Source organism: Jaculus jaculus, chromosome 9 (genome assembly GCF_020740685.1).
Source record: "Jaculus jaculus isolate mJacJac1 chromosome 9, mJacJac1.mat.Y.cur, whole genome shotgun sequence".
Taxonomy (NCBI): Eukaryota; Metazoa; Chordata; class Mammalia; order Rodentia; family Dipodidae; genus Jaculus; species Jaculus jaculus.
In genome coordinates, this window is record NC_059110.1 from 35,763,160 (window position 1) to 35,781,677 (window position 18,518).

General features: G+C 40.7%; 1 protein-coding gene across 5 annotated transcripts in view; it reads right to left on the minus strand.

The window, feature by feature from the left end:
• Positions 1 to 929: 929 nt before the first annotated feature.
• L3mbtl3 (L3MBTL histone methyl-lysine binding protein 3) overlaps positions 930 to 18,518 on the minus strand; it is a 112,989-nt gene continuing 95,400 nt past the window's right edge. For all 5 annotated transcript variants that reach the window (XM_004651214.2, XM_045159124.1, XM_045159120.1 and 2 more), the window contains 4 exons: positions 17,699 to 17,778; positions 6,416 to 6,585; positions 5,900 to 5,962; positions 930 to 1,801 (listed from right to left, as the gene is read on the minus strand). In XM_004651214.2, coding sequence (XP_004651271.1) covers positions 1,658 to 1,801; positions 5,900 to 5,962; positions 6,416 to 6,585; positions 17,699 to 17,778 — 457 coding nt within the window. In that variant the 3' untranslated portion in view covers positions 930 to 1,657. The remainder of the gene's footprint in view (positions 1,802 to 5,899; positions 5,963 to 6,415; positions 6,586 to 17,698; positions 17,779 to 18,518) is intronic.

The following is an 18,518-nucleotide window of genomic DNA, read 5'->3' on the forward strand; positions in this document are numbered from 1 at the left end:
AAATCATACATATGTAATAAAGAATCTGCATTTCAGATTTTATTTCATTCATATCACATGAAACAAGTGCATTTTAATGTACAAATACTGAACACAACATAAAAAAAGGTGGGGTAACAATGAAAAGCTTATTGAGCAGATTCATGCAAAGAAATGAACGGGACACTGCAGATGTCACTGACCCTATTTCACCTCGATCATGACAAATGCCAAAGGACTGATAATAAACTCCCAACATGGCACATCAAAGAGAACACACCAGAAAAAAATGAAAGAAGCCACGAAACAGGGAGGGTGTCCCCCAGAATTCTGACTGCATATTACAACACTAGTTTCTATTTTTAAAGCAATCCTTGAATGTCCAATCCTGAAATTAGAAAGTAGAACAAAGACTGACAAAATAATTTACCTTTTCCCTTAGAAATGCATGCTTACAAAAGAAACACTGCCAGCTATTTGTTGATAAAGAACCAAGGATTATCATTTAAAGTGCATCTGGATGCTTATAAATCAAGGCAGAGTATTTCATAGGAAAAAGGAGTCTTTCTGGAATGGAGAGTCATGAATAATTGCTTTGGGAATCACTTCCCGACCTGGGAGTGCTGAGAACTTAGTGTTCGCGGGTGTTGCTCACCTGCTCGGTGAGATGTATACACAGGTTCCCAGCCTACTCTGAAGAAATCCTTGGGGTATGGAGGACCTGAGCAGCTGAGACCAGCTCTTAATGGAAGGAGTTCTTCAAACTCAGTAAAGCACTACAGTTACTTGCATGACAATTACAGTGAAGCTCACAGTAACCACAGAAACACTTCAAGATCCTCACAGACACCCTGGAATGTAACCACACATCCTCCGATGCCACCTGACTCCTGTAAACACATGCAGCACCACGATGCACAAGACTGATGCCACTCACATATACTACTTCATTTATTTAGGTTTATATATTTTATTTTTCAATTTCATTCTTCTATATACATGTTTTTGGTAATTATAGTAAAGATGCTGGTGAAAGGTAATTTGCTTAACATTTCATAATGCGTGCAAAAGTAAAAACACTGATTCAAAGAAAGATAATATGTACAACTGGTCAGGCCCAACGAATGTTGTCAAGCAGTTAGGCAATATCGTGATTTGCAAAGTTACGCTTAGCATACTGCTGCAATCAAAATATGGCACGAATGAATAATACAGATTAGCGGTCCACCGGCTAAACCTAGCCAGCTTTTGACTAATTTGGTTTCAGTTGAAATTCAATTATATAAAAAGGTTTCTTAAAGTATTGAAAAACAAAGTGTACATGAAATAGAGTTCAACAATGTTTACAAAATGCCAAAAGTTCTTATTCTGCCCCCATCCATAAATAATTAATGAAGTCCTCCCTTTCCCCAACCCTCCCGCCTCAAAAAGATTTACAAAGATAAGTTTAGCTCAGTGAACAGAACCAAAAGATGACTGTTGTCAGACAGTACCTGGTAAAAAGCTCAAGCACTCTTGTGAGAATTCAGACATACTGTCTCTTGAGGAATATAAATAATCCCATAGTGCTGCTCTTCTGAGTTGGAGACCTCTCGCTTGGGAGTGATGACCATCTTGTGCTTTGAATTAAACGATAAGCTTGACCGCCGAGAGAAGACACTCCTCAGCGCCCGCCTCTTCAGAGTTCGTTGTGAGAGTTCTTCTCTGCGGCTTTGAACATCAGGATAGAGTTGAAAATTTTAAGAGCCGGGCCCAGTTTAATGCTCATAATTTTAACAATGTCCGTTTGGGTCATAAGTAAAAATGCTTCGCCATCAATTTGCTGAAACAAAGGCAAGAAAAAAAAAGTGGATTATGCAGATGTGGTGTTATGAGAAAGATCAAGACTACATTATCAGCTGACTTCTACACAGCATTTGCAGGAGGCACCTTTTTCATGCACATTTTTGGATGCATGGGCATTTCTTATCTAAAACCACACATCTGAATGTGGGCTGGGAACAAAATCAAATCATTTGTCTAAACAACTCAGTCTATAGGAAAAGGGAAGTAAGTGGCCATAGCTTCTTGTGATAACTCTGAATGAGGTACTAGATTAACAAGATTATATATCAGAGTAGGTTTTTATTATATTTCATTTATTTATTTGATAGACACAGACAGACAGAAAGATGCAAAGAGGCAGAGAGAGAGAGAGAGAGAGAGAGAGGGAGAGAAGGAGGGAAGAGGGGGAGAGAGAGTGAATGGGTGTGCCAGAGCATCTTGCCACTGCGAATAAACTCCAGATGCTTATGCCACTTTGTGCATCTTACTTTATGTGTATACTGGGAAATCAAACCTGGACCACAAACTTAGCCAATAAGCACCTTTAACTGATGAGCCATCTCTCCAGCCCATGGTAGGTTTTTAAATTAAGATAAGAAGTACATAATGCTCCTGAGCATAAAAGAATTTGGGTAAGGAATCAGCTATATGCAAACACTTATTTTTTTCCCTTTTATTTTATTATTTTAAAATTTAGCCTCCTACCATGAGGCAAAAAAAAAAAAAAGTGTTTATGTCTAGCATGCCGCAGTTAGTCTTGACATGCAGAAGAAAACAATTACCAGAGCAGTTGTTAAATGTGAAGGCACTATTGAGTCACAGGGCCTGCCCTGCTTCTCCTACTGCTCGTGTGCCTAGACAGAAGGCCTCCTCTCCCTAAGGCCTCCTCTCTCTGTGCCTCTTCTAAGGCAAAAGGCCTTTGAAACTCAAAAACGCAAATGATGAAGATGGTATCTGGTTGATGGAGTGACCAATAAATTTGTCTGTGATGTTCAGTGCTTGGGAAACTGTATGGTCTTAAAACACTTTAATTCACTTCTCCCTCAGTATCCCCCAAACAGTAAAACACACTTTTTCTGTCTGCCTCTGCATAACTGGAAACTCTGACAAGGATGTATGTTGTTACGGGTTGAATTGTGTCTTCTGCAGCTTCCTGTGTTCATCTCTTCTACACAAGATCCTCAGAATGTGACCAAACTTGGAAATGGTGTCACTGTAGCTATAGTTAGTCAAAATAAGGTTACACTACAGTAGGATGGATCCCTATTCTAGGAAGGCTGATGTCCACAAACAGGGAGAAATTCAGACACAGAGACTGTCACCATAAAGAGAATACAAATAAGAGAGTGTGCTGTGAGAGGAGCCAGCACAGGCCTCAGGAGCAGGCTCACTTGTGGCCTGCATCAGACTCCTCGCTCCAGAACTGTGAGTCGCTACATTTCTACTGTTTAAGTGACTGACACATGCTCCATCATGGAAGACCTAGCAAACGACTAAGGCCCTGACTTCTGCAGAGTTCACTAAATAAAGGCTGAGGTAAGTAAGCAGCTACTTAACATCTTCATTTCCTCTTCAAAAAAAAAAAAAATTAAACAAATGCCAGTGAGGTAATACACACACACACACACACGCACACGCACATATAATATTCTTCAACACTTTATAAGTGACATGCATTGTTCTAACTCAGAGATTGTCTTATTAAAGGCACAAAACAAGGAAGAAAGACTGGGGACTCAGGAGCTCTTCCATTCACTGCGCTTCCCTCAGTACCTCAGAGTTCATATCTAGACCTTGAACGCTCTAGTCATGTGAACACTCTTTCATCAATACATCCTTCTTAGGGTGTAAAGAAAGAGGAACATTTATATAGTGAAAACATAAAACATTCCAAACACTCATTCTGGACCTGAGCTGGCAAAGAACAAAATTGATGAAGAGAATATAAGCAGACAAGTACAAATTCTTTGTGGAGTTTTTCATTCTGGTAGTGGGAGGAAGACTATAAGTAATAAACATAATAAACAAGCAAATTAATTAGTAAGCTAGAATGCAATTAGTGTTATGAGAAAACAGAGCTCGCTGGGGAGCGAGTGGGCGGTCAGGGCTGAGATGCACGTGTGGTGGCGAATGGCAATTTCAAGTTGGTTAGTCTGGAAAGGACTAATTGAAATGCTGGCATCTTAGTAGAGGGAGTGAGTCATGCGAACATGCAGAGGGAGAGTGTCCTAGACAGAGAGGGAGGAGCGGGAGCATGCCAGGACTACCTGAGGAAGAGAAAGCTAGGATGTGACACCATGAGGAGCAGCATAAGCCTAGAGGCCAAAAGGGGACAGAGGTAATAGGGTGCCAGTCTGTATCATAAAAAAAAAAAAATGTTGGCAAGGGTATGGAAAAAGAACTCTAAATGACTGTTGGTGGGAAATATAAACTGATACATCCATCATGGATATCAGAATGGAGGTTTCACAAAAAAATAAAAATAGAACTATATGACCCAGTGCTATCATTCTGGTTTATATACCCAAAAGACTATATATATATAACCTACTACAGAGATACTTGCACATCCATGTTTACTGCTGCTCTAGACACAACAGCAAGGAAGCCACCCAGATGTCTGTCACCAGATGAGTGGATAATGAAAATAGGATACATACACATAGTGGAATTTTACTCAGCTATAAAAAAAAATGAAATTATGAAACGTTCAGAAAGATGGATGGATCTGCATTCTACTGTAGGTATGGTAACTCAAACTCAAATAAATACTACATGTTTCCAACTCCTAAGTGGATCCTAGCTTCTCATATTTATATATGTGTATATGGGGGAATGAATGAGTGTAACTCATGAAACCAGAAAGAGTATCATGGCATCTGTGACAGGTTTTAAGAAGGGGAGAGGGAGGGCATTAGAATATACAAGAAATTCAAGTGAAAGAATAAGGGGCACAGAAGGGACAAGGGGTCGGGCTGGAATGGGAGAAAGGAGCAGGAGAGATCAACAAGAAAGTACCATGCAAATGCCAAATTGAAATTTGTTATTTTGCATGCTAATTTAAAAAGAAACGAATAGAGCTGGAGAGATGGCTTACCAATTAAGGCACTTGTCTGTGAAGCCTTAAGGACCCAGGTTCAATTCCCCAGTACCCACATAAGCCAGATGCACAAAGTGGCCTATGTGTCTGAGGTTTCTTTGCAGTGGCTAGAGACTCTAGCATGCCCATTCTCTCTCTCAAATAAATATATGAAATATTTAAAAACAAATAAAAGAGAAAAAAGGTAATCTTCCCAAAGTAGATTGTGATAAATACTGGGTATTATCCACATATCTGAGAAACATAAGGTATGGCACTTGTAAGTATCATACAGACTTAATCTTGAAATTGTTACAAGGACATCTGAGAAAAGGGGAACTAATTTTCCTTTACTGAAAATGTTATTAGAGGAAATAAAATTTGTAAAAAGAAATGTTTGGTAGTTCTTTCTTTGGTTTCTTTCTGGACTATGAGCTATCTAAGACTTGCTGTTCAATTCTGTGGGACTTGTACTGAATAGTGCTATGTACACTATCATGGAAAGGTTCCTGTAAACATTCCTTTCGATTTCATGTTTCTGTAACTCATTTTAATTCAAGTGATTAACACTGCATGTAATCAACTATATATCAACTTGTCAAATGTAGCACAACCCATCTCTTCTTGGCTGCCTGTTTAATACATTCCCCACTCGTTGCATGTCAGTGCCTTGATCCCACATGAAACATATCATGATACAATGGGGCCGCTTACTTCATCACAATACATAGGAACACTGACTTCATGTCTAAACATGTCACGACATAGTGGGACACTGACTTCATCTCTAAACACGTCACAACACAGTGGGACACTGACTTCATCTCTAAACACGTCACGACACATTAGGACACTGACCATCTCTAAACACATCACGACACAGTAGGACATTGACTTCATCTTTAAACACATCACCCATGACACAGTGGGGACACTTAATTCATCTCTAAACACATCACCACACAGTGAAACAATGACTTCACCTTTAAATGCATCATGACACAGTGAGGCACTTACTTCATCTTTAAACACCTTTCCATGTTCTTCACACCCAGGTAAGCTCTGAATGAATTCTGACACCTGCAAAAAATGATATTAAAATTCCAGTTAAAAAATTAAGAAGTTGGGATCCAAGTGCTGTAAGTTAAAAAAAATAATTAACCTAGGTGGCTTAGGTATCACCCTTTCCCCTCAAATAATTCCTTTTTTTTTTCTTCTTCTTCTTTTTGTTTTTCCTCTTATTTTATTCCTCAGGTAGGCTCTTGCTCCAGCCTTGGTTGACCTGAAATTCACTATGTAGTCTCAGCCTGGCCTCAAACTCACAACAATCCTCCTACCTTGGCCTCCTGAGTACTGGGAATAAAGGTGTGCCCCACCATACCTGGCAAATAATTCCTTTTCCTTCAGGGAAAAAATAAATTATAAGATGAAATCCTACCTATTCCCAATGCATTTATCACTCCTTAAGCCAATTTTTCTTATACTTGGTACCACATTTGTCTTTACAAGTGTGACAGTAATAATAAAACCTACCTCATCTGTGCTCCACTTTGAGACTCTACTAGCAGGGATTCCGGCAACAGTGGGAAGAAGTTTGCTCTGCTGCTCCCAGCGCAAGGGCAGACATGGAATTGGGGACTTAAAGGACAGAAAGACAGCTGATCGACGCTGAGCCTGCTGGACAGTAGGTTCTTCCCGGGCACCTGGTCAGTTGAAGCAAATAGGAAGTCAGCATTTGAAAGGCAGCAGAACTGCCCCAAATAGCACACCTCCCACCAGATGAGATTGGTGGGAGCAGATAATGCCTTGGCTCTTCCAATGTCTACTCCTTGAGCAATTAGACCTGAGACAAGGCCACCATGCACTTACACATCAGCTCCAGCACACCCTAGAAACCGTGCTTCATTGCACGTGGCTCAGTGTTGCCTCAGAGGGCTTCAGGTACACTCACGGGCCTCCGAACTTTCTTTAGTGGTAAGGAATGGAATTTTCTCCTTAGTACATTCTGTCTCTTCCCCTCCGTGCTTTGAATATCACAAAGGCAAGAGCTGACCAGCTGTGTTTACTGTATTGTCACTGTACTTCTCTCATCCCTTGCTCAATTTTCTCGCCATCTTGACATTTTAAACATAAATTATTGCAATAAAAATAAACGGCAGTGAGGCAAATGCTTTCCCTGTTCGCTATGCAGGTAAAAGCCACAAGTATAGCATATTCTATTCAGATGCCAGATTTGGAGGACAAACTTAGTTCGCTGTATGTGTCATCCAGCAACTGAGTGGTGCCCTGGACTCTTGAGTCAGAGCTTGCCAAGGATCATTTCCTTGTGAATCTTTAATGACAGAAACCTCATCAGGGAACTGCATACTCAAAGCCCTGCAGAGGAAAGCTACTATGCCACCTTGGCTCTCTGCTCACCCAGGCAGCTATTAGGGACATTTCAGTTCTAACACAAATCTATGCCAAATGGCTACTTAGCTGAAGCTTTTGACTGTCAATATGCTCAAGTAAGCCACTCCCATGAGAATAAGGCTTACAGAGTGCTCCACAAGCATGGCTTCACTGAACTTTCACAAGTAGAACCAGCAGCTGGATGAGAACAGGGAGGTGGCCAGCACACTCCCAGTTTCGTCCCTAAGAAGGACGGCCGCTTCAGGACTATCAACTCTGAAGTTCAGGCGCCCTTTCTGGAGCTATGGCAATTTGATGGCCTCTTCCTCTCAGGAGCAAGCCTGGGAGCCTCACCGCTCCACCTGGAGCTGTGTTCATTTGCTCTTTAGCATATGACTTCTCGTGGTTATGACTGTGCTGCTACTAATTTGGAGCTGAGGAGTACGTGAGATCTTTTCAACTTCTAGCTACTGCCAACCATGCCACTGCAAAGCTTTCTGTCCCTTTTTGAGAGCGCATACATGTATTTCTGCATGCAGGCATGCCAATGAGCAAAGTATTGAGGTCAGAGCATACATGGGCTTACAAAGCTTCAATGAATCCTGCCAGTTTTCTAAAATATTTTCACAATATCCACCACCAACAGCATGTGAGTTCCAGTGGCTGTACGTCCCCACTGATAAGTGTCATTGCCATTTTCACTGTAACCACCATGGAGAGTATCTGGTGGCACTCTATTGTCTATAATTGTGCCTAATGACTACTGAAATCGACAGTCTTTCCCTATGCTGATGGTCCATGTAAAAGCTTCTTTTACGAAGACTATATTTTTATTTTATGTTGTCTTTTCCAACGGATTGTCTCACTTTTTACTGATTTACATTTATGCAATAGAATATGCTTACATCTAAATGTACTTTAGCAAGAGTCCTTTGTTATAAATATGCCCTCCTAGCTAGCTTTCCTTCCTTCTCTGTTAATAGGGTCCTTTGTAAAATACAAATTCCTTTTTTTTTTGAGAGCGAGAGACACAGAGAGAAAGACAGATAGAGGGAAAGAGAGAGAATGGGCGCACCAGGGCTTCCAGCCACTGCAAACGAACTCCAGATGTGTGCGGCCCCTTGTGCATCTAGCTAATGTGGAACCTGGGGAACCGAGCCTCGAACCGGGGTCCTTAGGCTTCACAGGCAAGTGCTTAATCGCTAAGCCATCTCTCCAGCCCCCAAAATACAAATTCTTTTTTTTTTTAATTTTTTTTTTTTTGGAGAGCGACAGACACAGAGAGAAAGACAGATAGAGAGAGAGAGAATGGGCGCGCCAGGGCTTCCAGCCACTGCAAACGAACTCCAGACGCGTGCGCCCCCTTGTGCATCTGGCTAACGTGGGACCTGGGGAACCGAGCCTCGAACTGGGGTCCTTAGGCTTCACAGGCAAGTGCTTAATCGCTAAGCCATCTCTCCAGCCCCCAAAATACAAATTCTTAACTGTAGTAATGTTCAATTTATTAATTTTTCCTTATGCAGGAATAATATTTTATATGTCTAGTAAAGATATATCAGCTTATCTCAAAGTTATGAAGAGAGACCTTTCAGGCTCTAGCTCTTATGTAAGATCTATAATCCATCAGAAATTTATCTTTTATGTGTTTAAGGGATGGGAATCCATATCTGCATGTTCCCACATGGATTTTTAACTCATTCAACCACAAAAAATATCCTTTCCCATTTTAATGTAATATTAATTTTAAAATAACTATAACTGTATGTTTCTAGACTTTCTTTTTTAACCCCTTGGCCTCCTTACCCTAATCCACAGCTTTAACAACATTTTAAATTTTAAATTTTAAATGTGATAATGTCTGTGACATAGGTGAGAAATTCCTTGTCCTCATTCTGAGTTTTTAATCCATGTATATAGTACATCCCTCCATTTGTTTGGGTCTTTAAAAGCTCCCATTAATGTTTCATCATTTTCATGTGGAGATCTTGAACTTTAAAAAAAAACTTATTTCTACAAATTTTAATATTTTCTAGTGATATTGTCAGTTTTTAAGAAAATGTTTCACATTGTGCTACTGTAGTCCTCTAATAATTTTTCTCCTAAAATACCTGAATCTAGATTTTAAGCTGTATTGAATGTGAGAAAGTTACTAGGAAGGGTCACGAATTTTACTGGAGCTAATACTCACTGGTCTTGCTTCTACTCTAATTGAGCACATATAGAACAGTTCTCCTGTCATTCCATATGAAAACATTTCTGATCTTCAAGCTTTTAAAAGTGTGTGTGTGCGCGTGCATGCATGTCACAGCATGGCTGGGGAGGATAGAGGATGGCTTTGGGTGTAGATTCTGCCTTTCTCCTTATTTGAGGCTGGGAATCTCTGTTGTTTGTCCCTGACTTGCCAGACTAGTTGGCCTACGCCCTTCTGATTCTCCTGTCCTTGCTCGATCTTGCTGTAGGAGTGCTGGGATTACAGGCACACTACAGCATCCGGCTTTAACATGGTGCTGGGCATCTAAACGCTGATAAGCATGTGTGCTGTAGCCATACTTCATCCACTGAGATCCAGACATTTTTTTTTTTAAAGAAGCCATTATGACCTCTCTCTTCACATTTCATTAACTCTCAAGATTTTAGGTCCTCATCCTGTTTCAATTGAACATTTACTATAAACTAAACATAAGCTACCACATTTGGTTTCATTCTTTTTAAATTTCCCCAAGTTTATGTGTGTGAGTGTGTCTATATGTGTACAGCACAGTCAGTACGGTGTATGCATGTGTGTGTGTGTGTGTGTGTGTGTGTGTGTGTGTGTGTGTGTGTAGAGCATGTTTAGTGTGGTGTACAATGTGTGTATACAGCATGTTTAGTGTGGTGTATGCGTGCGTGTGTGTGTAGAGCATGTTTAGTGTGGTGTACACATGTGTGTGTAGAGCATGTTTAGTGTGGTTTATGCATGTGTGTATAGAGCTTGTTTACTGCGGTATATGCATGTGTGTCTGTGCAGATGTATATCATGTACATTTGTGGGGTGGCCAGAGCAAAACTTTTCTCTACCACTCAATTGCACACTTCCTTGAGATGGGGACTTTCCTGCAACCTAGAGCTGCCATAGTCCCAAGTGGGCAGAGTAGCTCAGTGGCAGAGTGCTTTCCTAGCATTTGCAAGAATCAAGAGTCTGGGTGAGTGGAACTGACTTTCAGAAGAGGCTGGGTAACTTAAAAACTTAATCTCAGATATTCAAAGAGTTTAGTAAATTTTGGAATACTTATATATGCTTCCCACGATAGGCTTATGTGAAATGGTAAGACTTCTAATTCCTCACTAGAGTAATCTAACATAACTTGCTTTTATAATTTAAATTCTATTGCTTGCCACATGTAAGTTTCTTCCAAATCCATATTCTATTCTACCCCACGAATCGTTACATTCGCACATTCACTGCATCATGTAGTTTGATTTGCTCTGTGCTGGAAGCTGTATTACAGTTGATTTCTATTGCTCTTACACTGTTCATTAGAAAACTAAATGAACCTCACTGAGGAGGGTCTCCAGGGTAACAGGGAGTTGGGAGTGAGGGCATATAAGACTTATCATGTGTGTGTGTGTGTGTGTGAATAAATTTTAAAATAAGAAGAAAAAAAAAGACCGAAAAACCTAACATTTCCATGCTGCAGACGTCCGTATGTCCTTGAACCTGGCCTTATAAGTAGGTCTTAGGCACATATACCACTCTGATCTGTTATCAGCTTTCAGTCTTTCATTTTGAGATTCTCCTTCCTTTTCCTAATTTTTCTGTGCCACTGCTATCTTTAGATCAGTGTTATTTTCTGACCAATGGCACAACTGTAGTGTCTACCAGCCACTAAACAACCATCTCCCATCATTCCAATTCAAACGGGGTAAGGAAAGCAACTGAGTGGTGCTATATTTGATTCCTAAACTGCACAGAAAAGTAACTTCAGATGTTTATTTGAACATGTGATGCAGATTAAAATAACTACAAGTAGACTCTGGCTCCAGTCACTGGCTCGCTGCCAAGAGTAAGGAAGGGTAGGTTTGACTGTGCACACTATGTTCAGAAAAACACAGCCTTGCATTTTGGAATGCACTTAGACTACTGACTTTTTACTAGAGTCCTATAACATTCTACCTTCCTTTCAAACCGTCGACCTATATGCAAAATAATGCTTTTAAGGAGTTTTCCGTAGTTTTGAAATTATCTTAAGTGCAAATTGACCAAAAGAATGTGATCAAACTCTTTTTACACATACTTCACTTGGTTTGTTTTAAATGCCCTGCTCCTGGAAGCTGGCGAGAAAAGTGAAACCAGAATTTCTAAATGACCATAATAATAAAAAAACCAGAATTTCTAAGTGTAAGTTGTTGCAGAGCAATGCTATGATGGCACTATCTGTAAGCTGAGGAAACTGAGGCCCAGCCCTGACATTCCAAAACCACCCCGAAGACAAGAGCAGCTCCAGGCTGTGGCTAGACAGTCACAATCAAGACGGTGAGTACTCGAGTCTGACAGGCCTGGGTTCAAGATCCCGCCTTGGCACTGACAAGCTCTATCAAAGCTGAATCAACTGAACAGCAGAGTTGTAAGGACTACATGATATGTTATAAATATTTATTTCAGCACTGATATACAATAAACCCTCGGCAGATGGGAGAAGTTACTCCTAACCTGAAAGAAAGGCAGAAAACTGACAGTGCACTGTCCACAGCCCATCAAAGCTAATATTCCAGGAGTCTATAAAAAGTGCTCATAATGTGAAAGAACAAAGCCAGCTGAAATGGGATACATCTGCTAATTTTCACAGAAAACGAATGGGTGATAAATGTTTGGGTAGAGTAGAGGGACGCAAAGCACCAAGGAGTATAGATACAATCAACTTCCAGTTACTTACACGCTGCCATGAAAGCTGCCTGAGGACTATTTCAAGGTTAGCCAGCAAAATAGTAAACTTCAGAGATAAAAGAAAAAAAAACAAGATGTCTGACTTTTCCAATGAGAACCTGACATATTACAAAATGGACTCCTACATAAGAGACACCCACAAGAGAGAATGTTTGCAGGACAGTAAGCAAAAATCATGCAAGTTGGAAGGCCAAGTTATGTCAAATTCAGAAACACAAAAGGAACTATGAAAAAGGACTCACAATTATGACTGTTCTGAGTTAACTGAACAAGATAAAAAAAAACCTTTTTAGGGAGAATTTTTTTTTAATGTACCGCTTTCAAGCCTGCAGACAACAGTCCTCATGGGTGTACTGACCCTAAATTCTTGTGGCATTGGAAAGAAATTTTCTTGGCTGCTTCTCCCTCTTCTCTGTAGTCAGTGCTGCCCACAATGCAAGGCGCCTTCTCCACATCCAATGGCACCGCAGCCAGGCTACAGCTGCTCTGACACTGATGGAGGGACGAAGCTGGGAATCAACACTGCAGAGCAGCCGCGGGGCTCAGAAGAGTGCACTCAGGATGGAGCTCAACTACCTGGCCTGCAGCTTCCAGTCTGAGAGAACTCTGCCACGACCCATGTGGGGTACTGAGCAGTAAGAGCTCTTCACAAAACACACAAGGAACTTTCCCTGGACTCAAAAATGATGAGAGGGCTGGAGAGATGGCTTAGTGGCTAAGGCGCTTGCCTGCGAACCCATGCTCGACTCTCCAGATCTCACATTAACCAAACACACCAAGGTGAGGCAAGCAAATGGTTGCACGTGCCCACTAGGTGGTGCAAGCATCTGAAGTTTGAGCACAGTGGCTGAGGTCCTGGAGCACCAATTCTCTCCCAGCCCCTCTTGCTCTCTCTAAAATAATGGTAATAAAAATAATAATAAAATTTAATTTGCAAAAAAAAAAAAAGATCAAAGAGGAAACTGTCACCATGCAGCCTCTAACAAACAGTTCTACAAAACATCAGAAGAGGCACACTGATTTACTGACATGAATTTCATGGTTTTGGTAAGCCTGGAGAATAGACCTTTTACAAGATAAAACACAGGATATGAAAGGGAAACAAGCCAATGTAGGAAGCTGTGAGAAGTAAAAGCAGTGCTGTTCAAATTAATCTTGAAAGCAGTGAGTAGGGTACTTTGCAGAATAAGAAACTTGGTAACATGAGAAACATGTCTTGGACATAAGAATGTGACTGGAATTTCAAAATGTTAAAAATGCATACATAGCATTCGGTAACATTCACCTCGTGGCATGCAAGGAGCACTGGGTCCCTGCTTTGGCACAAGGACACCTACTGTGTGGTTAGCTGTCTCATGCAACTCTGGTGCCAAGAGATCTGTTAAGTCTTGTGAAGACTAACCCTTGGCTCTAGCATAGGAGAAACAGACAGCACCATTAAGAAAGAGAGAAATGGAGCAGAAGTAATGATCAAAACTGTAACTGAAAGCGGCTTTTTTGGATCTAAAGAATCAAGAGCGCTCATTACTTCCCAGGCAAAAATCATGAAAGAAGATCGGATTTAAGAGCCAGGTTCATTTTTCAAAACTAAAAGACTGGACTGAATTGGGCTGGCTTAATCCTACATGCATGAAATGATACTTTGATTTGTTTCTTTTCTGTTTGATTTTCTTCAAGGAAATTGGGCTGAGGTACTGGCAGGACACTGTGGAAACTGTGCCAGGCACTCTGCTCTCCCTTCAGAACGGAGGCGTTTGCTCTCCTGCCTGCCAGTCCGGATGGCTCTCGAGGAGCTGCCTGAGCCAAAGGAGCTTCCTTGCCCAAGGATATTCTTCATAGGCTCACGTGCTTAAACAACTGGCCCCAGCTCACGTGCTTAAACAACTGGCCCCAGCTAGAGGCACTGCCTAATTGGCAGATTTAAGGCCATAGAGACAGTTCTGGGTGATAGCCAGCCATGTTCTGTAGGTCTCCCTCTGCTTTCTCTCTCTCTCTAACAATTCATTCATTCATGTTTCTGTGTGCAAGGATGTGTGGTGTGGTGCGTGTGTGATGAATGATGCACAGGTGCACATGTGCACATGTGGAGGCCAGAGGAGAACGTCAGGTACGGTTCTCTATCACTCATCCCCCCACTTTGTTTTTTGGAGGCCAGCCTTCTAAGTTATAACCTAGTCTGGTTCTGACAGTCTCACCTCTGTGTTTTTAAAAAAACTTACTTATTTTTAGCCGGGCATGGTGGGACATGCCTTTAATCCCAGCACACGGGAGGCAGAGGTAGGAGGATCACCATGAGTTTGAGGCCACCCTGAGACTCCATAGTGAATTCCAGGTCAGCCTGGGCTAGAGTGAGACCCTACCTTGAAAAACCAAAAATAAAAAAATTACTTATTTTTTTAATTCTGTGCATGTATGATAACATGTGTGGTGACTGCATATATATGTGCAGATCCATGTACTTGGAGGCCAGAGGACAACACTGGCTGTTCTTTGCTGTCACTCATCCCTGTATTTATTCCCTTGAGATGGACTCTCGCTGAACTCATAGCTGCAGATTTTCCTAAGCCCCAGTGATTTGCCAGTCTCTGTTTCCCACAAGACGGGGGTTTCAGGCATACGTCTGTGTGTGTGCTGAGGATGGGGTGCCGGTGGTCTCGGGCCCTTGTGCTTGCGTGGGAAGTGCTCTTGCCCACTGAGCCATCTCTGCAGCCCTCTCCCTCTGCTTTCTACTCTGCCAGAAGGTAACAGTTCACACCACAAGCTCCCACACCCATGGAGCAAGCCTCCATTTCTATGCCTCCCCCTCCATGAACCTGTGAGCTAAAAGAAAAGCTTCCTTTTCTAACTTGCTTCTGTCAGGTTCTTTGTTGTGAGAGGAGAGGAGAAAAGAATCTGATCCATTTGGCATCTCAACTAGCATCTAGGAGAATGGGCTCCTAGATAAGCCTGTTCCTCTCACCTGAACTTGGGATCCCTTAAGCCCTCCCTTCACAGCTGCCTGAAACTCGCCTCCTCATTCTGCCCAGTCCTGCTTCTCTCACTAGAGTACGAACCAAGACCTGCCCCACTCCCAGAGTCTCCAGGAAGCCCCCCTGAGGACAAGCTGTGGCTGCACTAAGAACCGAGAGGCAGGAAGGCACACCCTGACTGGACTTCCAGTCACCGAAGAACATGACTGGAGACCACGATCCCTAGGGTTCACATAAGGACAATTACATGCCATGATAAGCTGAGGAAATAGATAAAATCTCTTCCGTGCCAAAATGACTTTGGGAAAAAGATAAATGAAATCAACTAAAAAAGGTGCTAGGAAAGCCAACAAATGTAGTACATATCACATGAAGTTTATAAACTAAGGTTTACAAAAACGTTTAAAAACTATGAAAAAGAAGCAAAGTTAGCAAACTCATTTAGGAGCCAATGTATCATACTAATGTAGAAAACTATGGGACAGTCTTATCTAAGAGCAGTGTGTAAATTCCCCAAATGGTTATTTTAAGAGGCTTGTTTTCACTAAGTGAAAACGCAGGCAATGGTTATATATGCATATTGACATACAAGTTTTACAAATAAGAAAAATAAATGAAAACCAGTAAAAACTAAAATGACTTGCAACATAAAAAAGTAAGGAATTATATGTGGATACTAACAATATTTCTGTGCATGGAATAAAAAAACTAAACTCAGGAAATTTCAATGAAGAAAACTAAAAACAAAACAAAATAAAACCATAAAGTAAACTACCACAATAGTGGCAGTACTATGAGCACCAAATATAAATCTGAAATTCTCCATTAAATGGGTAACAGTCAGCAAAAACTGATGGAAATTGGGTTATCAAATAACAAAATACACAAATCGCCAAGTGGACATGTTAATCAAACTGTTACCTCCTCAAAGGGATTAGAGCTTAGAAGAATGCATCATGGCTCTACCGGAGCCTTCAACAACACAGATTTCACAGGGTGCCATTACTAATGACAGGGACTACTTCAGCCATTAACACACCATCCCTCATTGATGTGGGAACACATCAATGTCAGGAGGAAACTGAGGCACAGGCACACACAGATAGCACGTGGTGGAGCTGAGGCTTGAACAAGGGCCATGCTCTCAACAGCTGGTGAACCACTGGCTCACAAAGAAAGGCTTAAGTCAGTGTGTTAGAATCCCACAGAGACCTAAGAACAAAACTCCTATTACATATTAAAGTTAACTGTTCTTCCTAATTAAGTGATCATAACCTTGTAAATAATCAAATACTTGCATAATAATATGGAAATTTTAAAAATCATCACTTGCATAAAGTCTATGACATGGCAACACCATGCTAAGCAAATAAACTGTTACTGCTGGAAATCACTTTGTCCATATGGAAATATACCTCCATCCTCTGAGAGGCACTCAATGACATGTAGTCACAGCTGTAGGTGGCAGCTGAGGAGGGGTTAAGGCCTGCTTATCTGCAGGGTCTGTGCTTCAGTAAACAAACACCATCAACCATGCAGAACACAGCCCTGAAGATGGCTTTCAATTTAACCATCAAATATTCTTGTGTGACAATCAGACAGCAAAACCACACGCCATGTATGGACTAGATCTCTAAAGGCAAACAGTAGTTAGGCACCATCCGTACACCTCATATATCTACACCAAAACGTGCACATGAAAAGCCCAGCCTCCAAGAACAATCAGAAACTCATAACCAGACTGGCATTTTCTTATAAAAATTAATAACTACCTAGTAATAAATGAATTACAAGTTCAGTCATGACTTCACTATTTAATCAGGTCATCTTTCTAACAAAGATGCGAGCACAATCTAACACGTATCTTCAAGTGATTTTCTTTCCATTCTGTGGTACTATATTAAGATCATATTCTGCCTACCTTTCAAAACACATTCTGAATTGTGTTAAAGACATATGAAATAAATAACTACAGTGATATTAAAGAAAATGTATGACAAGAACCTCTTTCCAAATATTACACTTACTACTGTACCTATGATATGTGAAAGGAACTATTCAAACAGCCCCCAGACAGATCTATTTCATTAAGAATTTCATGTTGAGATTATCCTAAACTATAAACTTTCAGTGTCAGTCATAACAAATGAGACAAATAAAGTTTATCTTTAGTACAGATGTGATTATTCTATGCCAGTTGTTTTTATTTATTCATTGATTTCTTTGGTATGGCTCATAATCTAGCCCAGGGCCTCAAGCATGCTAAGCAACTGCTCCACCATGGAGCCATATCTCCAGTCTATGGTTGACTTTCTGTTCCTGAATATTAACAGTAAAAACCAGCAATAAAAAAGGCGTGGTGGCACATTCCTTTAATCCCAGCACTCAAGAGGCAGAGGTAGGAGGATTGTTGTGAGTTTGAGGTCACCCTGAGACTACATAGTGAATTCCAGGACAGCCTGGACCAAAGTGAAACCCTATCTAGAAAAAAAAAAAAAAAAAAGACACTTTTAGAAACTCTATTATAGCTACCTCTGGTTTCCTGTGACGGCCTCGTTTCACTTTCTGTTCTTTCTTCAAAATCTTCTCTGATGTCATCAGCATGGTGTTCTCTGAGAAAGAACAGGTGTTTCAGGATTTTGTGAAAACATTTTCTATGTTTCAGCATTGCATCTTAACAATTGTTGTGCTTAACTAAAAGCAGATGGATGGTGCCACTAAAGTGTTCAAAAGACTGGTAGTTCTACAACAAGGCAACTAATACCCAATAGCATGTGTAAATGCCCACTTTCCGCACACACATGTGCACACGATCTGCACACACATGAGCCTATAAATGTGCATACATATGCACACAAAATAAATGAAGAACCAGGTACTTAGTACTCATTGTTTAAAATCGAAATTTATAGGATTTAAGTTTTGTTTTTTAACCTAATGAATTTCATTCTTAGAGGTCACAATGTCTCACTTTGTAATTCCCTCTACCTACCCAGAATGTGATATCTAGCTATGCATTCCTGTGCTTTATATCACTCTGACCCAGATCATAATTTTACTCTTAAGTATTAATAAGGCAAATAAATATATTCAAAAGACAAAGTAGCCTAATGAAATAAAAAGGGAATGCTATAGTGTCAATGGCAAAGGCATTAATTTACAAGGAAGCTAACAGAATTAACATGCAATAAAGGCTCATGATTTCAAAAGATAATTTTCAAGAGATGAAATTTCATCTGACACTGAGCTCCCTGACTTTGTACAAAAAACAACTCACAATTGCTGAAGACCACTCGTGTATATTTGAGAACGAGGAACAATCAGTTTTTATGCAGCAATGAGATGTTGCCAA